The sequence below is a fragment of the Drosophila montana genome, unplaced genomic scaffold (assembly GCF_035044405.1).
Source record: "Drosophila montana isolate Dmon_TW-CO22-7 unplaced genomic scaffold, ASM3504440v1 contig_1761_1, whole genome shotgun sequence".
Lineage (NCBI taxonomy): Eukaryota > Metazoa > Arthropoda > Insecta > Diptera > Drosophilidae > Drosophila > Drosophila montana.
The window spans coordinates 1044627-1053206 of record NW_026996690.1 but is presented as its reverse complement, the minus strand read 5'-3'; the positions used below and the strand labels follow the sequence as shown (position 1 = coordinate 1053206).

The window sequence follows — 8580 nt, the reverse complement described above, 5'->3', positions numbered from 1 at the left end:
AAACTGTAGCATTGACGCTTTGATAAAAATTATATATACATATGTACTATTACCCGAAAAGTTTATAATAGTTATGAAAATGTGCAGCCAAATACATTGACTTGTTGAAATGTGTTCATTAAATATCAAAGCTCATAAAATTAACATCGGCCAAACTGAAAATCGTATAGAAATTTGCTCATTAATGTACACAAACTAATTGTATAAAATATACGTATTGTACTAAGTATATAATAAATAATGTACATGTATTTAGTTAGTTTTCTTTCATGATTTCGAACGATTACGGATTCGTCAAAATGGCTGTTAATTTTTGAATATAAAATACGCTAAAACCGATTCACAATTAAAAACCAACTAAATTATACACAAAAGCAAAACAAATTGCGGTTGAATTAAATTTAAGCAACGCGTTGCCTGCTACAGTAAAGTAAAACGTAAATACTTGTAGTTATGTATTTAAAAATTAACATATAAATCAAACATCAATGACTTAAATGCAATATGCTTGAATCGCTTTTATGTTTGTTTAGTGCGTTGTTCAAACTTAAAAACTTCAAATGAAGTGGTAGCAATTAGTGTTAAGGCACTTATATACGAGTACACATGTCCTCAAGCAGGACACTAATGATCTCTTTTTTTAATGCAATGAAAATCACATAAACAAAATAGTTAATATTAATAGTTCAAACTGATAATTCAAAAGAGCTAACCACACAAAAAGAACAGAAAAAAAACAACACCGCAAATAACTATTAAGCAATGAAGAAGAAGCCTCAACCTAATAATCATTATAGTACTAGTACTTATATATGTGCTTATATTATGCCATGTGTATGTATTGTGTTTTTGCAATATGCGTTAACCCGCGCAAGTATATAACGACTAATCCGTTAGAAATGTAGAAAACGTTTTTGGAAAAATGCAAACTGAAATAAAAAATTAATATTAGAATAAAGTTATATAAGTATTTTGCAAATCTTTTGGGTATTTTGTGATGGGAAGTTATATAAATAAACTCCTTTCAAGTACACAAAAACTTAAGTGTAAATAACTTTTAAACAACAATCGCAATTGGATGGCAATAACATCGTATACCATTTTAGATTCTCAGTATTAACTAAGAAACTTTAAAGCATTCGGAAAGGGATTACATCAAAAACCGTAACCAAAATATTAAACTCCGATGTTTGTTACTCAAAATTATAGTGCGTGACAAGGTCGGTTGCATTAAAGACAATAAATAAATAACATTATCAAAGCTAAAGCCAACACAAAGTATATATATATAGTTTTTTTTTATTTAACTTAGTCGTTATTAAACAAAAAATAAGTAGAACTATTTTGTGAAAAGTACAAACAATCATTTGATATAAACTAATAAATTAGTTTTGGGAAAAGTTTACAAATTATTAATAGTTTATATCCTGGTTACATGTCTTAACATACACATGTCACTCTTCTACTATTAAGTCTTTTAATCAAAACGGACTCCTTGACGCTGCTTATTTAAAATTTAATTTTAAATATCTCTTATAATATACATGAAGAAAATGAATAACTTAAAATTAGCTGACTTTTAAGAAGGCTTATCAGGGTCAGACCAGAAAAAGTAATAGGCTACGTGCCATGATTAATAATTGCTGTTACTTTAGTCAAACAGAATAATAACTTAAAGCAAATGTGACTTATTTTAACTTAAGTTCTATGTGCACCAACTTCCTCCGACTCTATTCTCTATCACTGAGGCTGTTCGCTGGTGCTGCTGAAAGTGCGGCTACGACTCAACCGACGCGTGGCCGCCGCAATTGCTGCCTGTTCGCTATGCCCCTCCACCAGTTGTTCGGGAAGTTTCAGAATTTCGTGCAGCTGCTGTTTCAACTGTTTTGTTTGCGGTCGCTGCGCTGGCTGCGAGGAGAGCATCCTTTGCAACAACTCATACTGCTCCGGATTTTGTTTGACAAAAGCCTCGGGATACTGGCCATCTCTCAAGCCACGAAGTGTCTTAATGCGCTCCATTTCAGTGGAAAAATAAACATGTAGCTCGAAAAATATAAGGCCTAGCGAATATATGTCCACCTTATAGTCATAGTTTTGGCCTCGCAGCTGCTCTGGCGACATGTATAGGTGTGTGCCAACCAGTTGCGTATGGCGGGCGCACGAGGGTAAACCGGATTGGTCACCACAATCGTTTAATATGTTGGGGATATCCGCCATGTCGGTAACAAGCCCAAAGTCACCAATTTTGATCTGTCCATCCTGGGAAAAGAATATGTTGCTGGGCTTCAGATCCCGATGTATGAGACCCTTAAGATGGACGTAGTCCACCGCATCTACAATCTGATGAAAGATATGGGCAATGTGTGAGGCACGCGCTTCGGTCCGATTGTCCCGTAGCCAATCACGCAAACTCTCCTTGCGGCATAGTTGCATTTGAATGTAAAGGTAAACCTTGTTGGGCTTCACGATGAGTCCGTTCTGTACAGTAGCATTCGGCAACGCTACCTGGCTGCTGTTGGGTGACTGTGGTTGTAGCTGCTGATTGTGATTCTGGGACAGTGCCAAAGTCAACGGTTTGTGCCTGGGTGATACTTCAGTTTCCTCGTCTGTGTCGCTGGTATTGCCCTTGGAGCGAATCGATTCGATTTGAAATGAATTTGATAGCTGATGTTGCGTGTAATTGATGTTCTTTAAATCAAAAGATGCAGAGTGTACATCAATAGAAACAGAGCCCCGTTGCGCACGAGTCTGGGTTTCATGCTTTATTTGCCCTTGCTGCTTCTCCTCAATGTCTTCCTCGTCTGCATGCAGCGCAGCTGACTGTGATTCACTGCGGAACTCAATTAGCGAATCATCTTCCTCATCGTCGTTGTATTCCTTAATGTGATTGAAAGGTTTCTCGGTACGCCCAAACTCATAGCTACAGGCAGTGCTGTTAGCGGGGTCTGATACCCACGAGATCATCTGACCATGCTTATTTTGAGTGTGATTTATAAACGATGGCATGGTACTGCCATCGGGTGTCTCGATTTGTATAGATGTAGACAGTTCGTGTGCTAACAGCTTACGATCCTCCTCTTCCTGCCAGCCTACAGGCGGAGTTTCTACCCAGGACTGTATATTATTCAAAAATATAAACAAAACAGTTTATTAAATACGTTATTTAGATAATGTAACGACAGTGACTTACGTGAAAGTATCGAACAATGTTGTGGTGCTCACAGCTGGCTAGAGTCCGAGCCTCACGCAAAACACGCTGCCGCGATGACTCCTTATTGGGCAACGTTATACGTTTAATCGCATAATGGTTCTCATCCAACTTGTTTTTTGCTTCAAAAACGACACCAAAACCCCCTCGGCCAAGACATTGCATTAGATCGAAATCCGTTTGAAAGCGGGAGGTAAAATGTTCACCGGAATTCGACGTTGACTCCGAAATTGAGCGCTGCATACGACTGACGCCACCTGTAAAGCTGATGCGATTTCCACGCTGTTGGTGGTGAGGCATCACTGGCCCCAAGAGCGCCTGTGTAGATGCTTCCGTTGCCTCAATAGCCGTTTGAACTGGCACATGACGCTCAATGACGAGGTACTCACGTTCCACACGCTGATTGCGATGGCCCATAAACATGTTGAGCAGCACTGCTGAGGTAAACGCAATGACCACTATCTCCTTCCACCAGAACCACAGCGAGAGTATGATTACTTTAACGGGTGCATCAATATCATCCAAACTGAAGCCGAGATCATCATTGATGCTATGATTTCCACCAACTGCCTTCGAGTTACTAACCGTCTCGTTACTGGCAGGCGGCGATTCTATGGCGGGCAATCCGTTGGGCGTATCATTAGTGCCGCACTCCAGCGCACTACTTTCTTTACTCAGTTCTGTGTCAGTGAAGAAGTAGAAGCCATTACCATTGACAAACTCCGAGGCATTCAGCACTGACTGCGCTGCAACTGCTATGTTCTGATCGTCATATGGAATCAACTCGTTTTTTCCATATCCGTCTTCAATTACCACTTGATCGCGCTCATTCCGGAATAGCACAAGTGAGTTGCTGCTGGCAGCAATTGGCCGCCAGGGTATTTTCGGCATGAGCCTAGTATCTCCCGTCATCTGTTGGTAATGATCTGACTGTTGCATAATTTCCTCGCGCAGACGTACGGACTCTTGTATGTACAACTGCTTTTCGTACATGCCCAGATAGATGGAAGGCGCATGGCTAGGCTGCTTGCCTTTCGCTTGTTGTTCGGCCTGCCAATGCGCCGAAGCGAATAGATCGATTGACTGTAGATCATCGGCAGCATTTATTTGCCAGACACTTACAATGGGATTGTTAAACTGCAAGAAATGTGATTAGTTAACCTTAGTCCATTAGAAACTTTTTTAAACCAATTAATGAAGTATTACAATTTAAATACTCATAAAAAAGGAGGATCGTAAAAAATGATCGTTTTTTTTACTCACCTGATGCTTCCAGAGCATCTGCTCCGGATCACTCTTGCTGAATGCACATATAATGCCCTCTGGCACTACAACTCTGATATCCACATCCAGTACAGCCAATTCCAAGTCACTACGCGGCTGCTCATGGCAATCTTCAGCGCGCATCAAATTTAGCTCGTGTTGTCCAACGCTAAAATTCCAACGCTCTATGCCTGTGCGGGACTCCACTGCACGAACTGTTTGAGTCTGGCGACGGACTACAATAACATCGTCCAAAACCGAATTGTGGGGGATAATGTAGCCATCCTCATCCCGTAATTGCTCATCGTGTTGCTGTTGGTTATTATCGTCCTTGTCTTTTTCTGCATATGTATCGTCAATGGCACGCCCCTCATTTGTGGAATTCACGCAGCCATTGATGGAGCACTCGTAAAGCAGCTGCCCAGTCCTAACCGATACGCCATAATTACGCGTCTCCTTGCCACCGGAGATAACAAGATCATCACTGAATTTAGCGCTAGAGCTAAGCAAATGTTCGGCAGTAATAGGTATGGGATCTATAGAGTCGCCATCGAATTTGTAAATACCGCCACTAAGCGATGGTATCATGCGCACAAACTGGCCATTATTGGTTAGCTCAAGGCGATGTATGCTCGATGAGATGAGTGGACCTGGTCCCGTTTCAATGCTCCAGCGCATCTTGCCTGACTTGGCAATGTCCAAGGCGCTGAGACGGCCATCGAGTGTAGTTATATAGAGTAATCTGAAAGAGAAAAAGAGAGTGAGAAATACACTAGTTGGCTTATGGGAGTCACCGGTTTATTTCTATCGATGTAGCTATGTATGTAAATGTATATTCACCGTGCATTGTCACTACAACTTAAGTTGTTAACATAAGTCTAGAAATAGTAAACTCTTAATGAAGACTGACAAATATGTATATTAGTGCTCATATACTCTTCAGCAGAACAGCGTCACACCGGTTGCGGGCTCACCAACAATTAAAGAACACATCAATACTATAGAGTGGGTCTTAGAAGGAAGCTTTTTTAGTTGAGACAATAAATGAAAAAAATAATTGGGCCTTCGCAAACAGGCACACGCACACACTTATATTGCCACATACAGTGGAAAAAAAGGGCAACGACGCGAGCAGGCCATGCGCCTTACAAGACAGCAAAGCAAAAGCCAAGAATGGTGAAATTCAAAATTAGTTTAATCTTGTCAAAAATCGAATATTTAAGTTAATCGCGTTTCAATCACGTATGCATATTTTTTAAAGCAGATTGAGTTTCCGTTTGTTTTTTTTTTATCGTTTTTATTATTGCGTGAAGGTAAACAGACAATTACAGTTAAACGTTTGAAACATGACTCACCGTCGCTTTGATAAGCTAGAGCAAGCGTCTAATTTGTTCGACATCATTTGTTTTTGTGCCAGGATTAGTTTACATTTATGAGCTACACTAATTAATTTAAATTATTCGTCAATCTACATTGTTGAGCTTAAAATCGCTTGTCAGTTGTTACGACGAGAAATACTGTCCAACCCCATTGTTTATATTCATAGTTATGGCAACACATAGTTGCTGGACTGCATTTCTTTTCACTTGCACATTTTAATGAGAACTTTCCAGAACGTACATACATATGTATTCCTCACAGCTAACATGCCTGTGTCCGTGCTTCTTCTTACCTTCGTCCAATGCTTCGCTCCTGCTGCTCTACACAGTGCGGAATTGCGGGCGGAGTTGGCATCGCCGCCAGTAAATCTGATTCGGTTGGGTCTTTCGACTGGGTTGATGCTGACGCCTTTACTGGTGGTATTAATAACGCGGCTGTCACAATGCACGTGATCATGGTACACAGGATTAGATGACGGCGACGTATCGTGATTCGTATTATATCATTTTGTATGCCCATTATACGTGTGCGCCGTTTATTTTTCTCTTAGAAGGGCAGCGGATCGGTGAATTAGCTGTTAATTGGTTTTTTTGACGACGTCGGCGACAGCCTCATCAACGGCGCTGGAGAGTTTACTTTGGTTACAGCAGCAGCAGGAGCGCCCATCAAAGCTAAGGGACATTGCCGCATTACTTGGACGCAGAACAACAAATACAACAGTTTAAAATGGCAAAAATAATATTTCTTTAACTATCCCAACGCAATGCGTGGTGCGGTTTCGCAAGAACTGTGTCCGTGTTAGGGCTACCTAAAAAGTGTGACCATCTATTGAATTGTATGTAACAGGGCCACCAACTTAAGAAAGCGTTTAGGTGGCAACGCCAAACTATGACAGACTAAGCGGCATCGTTCGATTTCATGGGCGCAATGGTTTTTTAGTTTCATTTGTTTTTATTTATTTCATATGATGCACCCAGCTCAAACCTTCTTTAGTTCGTTTATATTGTAACATTTTGTATAGTTAACGCTAACCAAATATATAAAGAAAAATACATATCTAACCAAGGTATGTAATCAAAAATAAATTTTAGATTCAGTAAATCTACTTTTTGGATTTTACATAGTTTAAGGTATTACAATACGGAAATTAAAATATAATTGTTAGCTAGAATCTTGAACTGTTGTTGTTGGAGCGAAAAAAATTGCATGTAAATAAATATAAAATTAATAAAGAAATTAAAAACAAAAACAATGCTTTGCACAAAACGCCGCACGACAACATAATAAATCAAAAACTAAATCAATGTTTCACAAACAAAATTGCATGCTATTGGATACAATGGCCGAACCTTAATTGATTGCAAATGCTTTTTTACATGAATTTGTTGGACACTGTTGCTTAGTTCTTGATATAACTTCCTAATATTCTTCAATTGCTATGATTTGCGGTGGTTTAGCAGTAGCCTTTGACGCCCCCGCAGCCGTTGAATCTGCTGCTACGATTGGAGCCGAGCTGTCGAGGGTTGTTGCTGCATCTGCTGCTACCGATGTTGTCGTTTGTGTGTCAGGCGTCTGTGCGGCTAATTGTCACTTTGAGCTACCTCCAAGATTGGCGCCACCCGCATTCTGGTTGACTCGCTGATATCGTGGTTTATTGCGGGTAAATGGCAAGTACTTGTACTTAATCATATGCTTGATTTGCCGCTTCATTGTTATGCAGAAAAGCGTAATAAAATACATGACCAATATGGGCCAAAACACAGGCACATTAAAAAAGTCAAAGAACGTGCAAAATAGACCGATTGCAGTACTTTTTGTCACCGACAACCAGAACTTAAACTCAGGAAGGCGGCGTATAAAAGGCCGAAACTCCTCATTACTATGCGTTGGCAAATTAGGTCCATCGTCTTCCTCATCTTGCGCATACGGATCAAACTCAGGGTCAATTTTTGGCGTCAAAAATGCAATAAACAAATTCAAGTGATAGATGCCTAGGGCATAACACACAATATACCAGCCCTGATAAATGAATATGCGCAGCACAAACAAAAGCAACACGAATCCGGCAAACACCCAGCGCATACGTGTGTGCGGTGTGGAGCGATCAAGTGACGATTGGTAGGTCTGCAAACGAAGATAGAATCAAATTGCGTCCAAATATTCTAAATTACTTTCACTTACCTGTGATATACGCTGAAAAAACTTTTTAACGCTCCCGCCGCTACTGGTCGCCGTCGAGGCACTGCTATTGTCTTCGTTCATCATAGTCCCTGCAGCGTTCTTTAGCTACCTCACCAACAGCTCCACGGTCTTCCTCTTTTCTCACAATTGTGGACGACGTTGTATTTGTGTTTGTGATGTAAATTGGTTGGTGCTGCTTGCGACGCAATCGCGTCGTCAAACAAAAAGTGGACTAAAAACACTTCCTGAGTCTAAATTATTTCATTGCCTTGCTGAGACGTCTACGCCTGGTCGACCTCCTTCCTCTTGTTCATACAAAATGCTTATTTTAGTGTCGATTAAGCTGTCAATGTGTATTTCAAGTATCAATGCCTGCTGCTGACGATATATAAATATAGCACGGTTGTTTACAAATTAATTAATTAAATTAATAATTGTGTCGGCATCAGTCATTTATTGTTCTTTTTTCACACACAGTTCACCACGTCATTATGTCAAATATAGTGCACTCTCTCGCAGCTGTATCTGTCAAAAGTACAAGTGTTGTA

General features: G+C 40.2%; 2 protein-coding genes across 3 annotated transcripts; both read right to left on the bottom strand.

Moving 5' to 3' along the window:
- Window positions 1-1283: 1283 nt before the first annotated feature.
- PEK (pancreatic eIF-2alpha kinase) lies at window positions 1284-6657 on the bottom strand. Of its 2 annotated transcripts, none has more exons than XM_064700355.1 (4): window positions 6144-6657; window positions 4472-5213; window positions 3191-4345; window positions 1284-3114 (listed from the first exon to the last, which is right to left on the bottom strand). In XM_064700355.1, the coding sequence occupies exons 1-4, from the start codon at window positions 6368-6370 to the stop codon at window positions 1741-1743; spliced, it is 3498 nt and encodes a 1165-aa protein (XP_064556425.1). In that variant the 5' UTR covers window positions 6371-6657; the 3' UTR covers window positions 1284-1740. The 2 variants fall into 2 exon arrangements, with proteins under 2 accessions (XP_064556425.1, XP_064556426.1); XM_064700356.1 differs by lacking the exon at window positions 6144-6657 and adding an exon at window positions 5827-5959.
- Window positions 6658-7151: 494 nt separating this feature from the next.
- On the bottom strand, window positions 7152-8538 carry LOC135440937 (protein RER1). Its single transcript, XM_064700357.1, is given in 2 exon segments — window positions 7152-7975; window positions 8033-8538. Coding segments are annotated over 2 exon segments (789 nt in total). The 5' UTR covers window positions 8117-8538; the 3' UTR covers window positions 7152-7270.
- Between the last annotated feature and the right edge of the window lie 42 nt (window positions 8539-8580).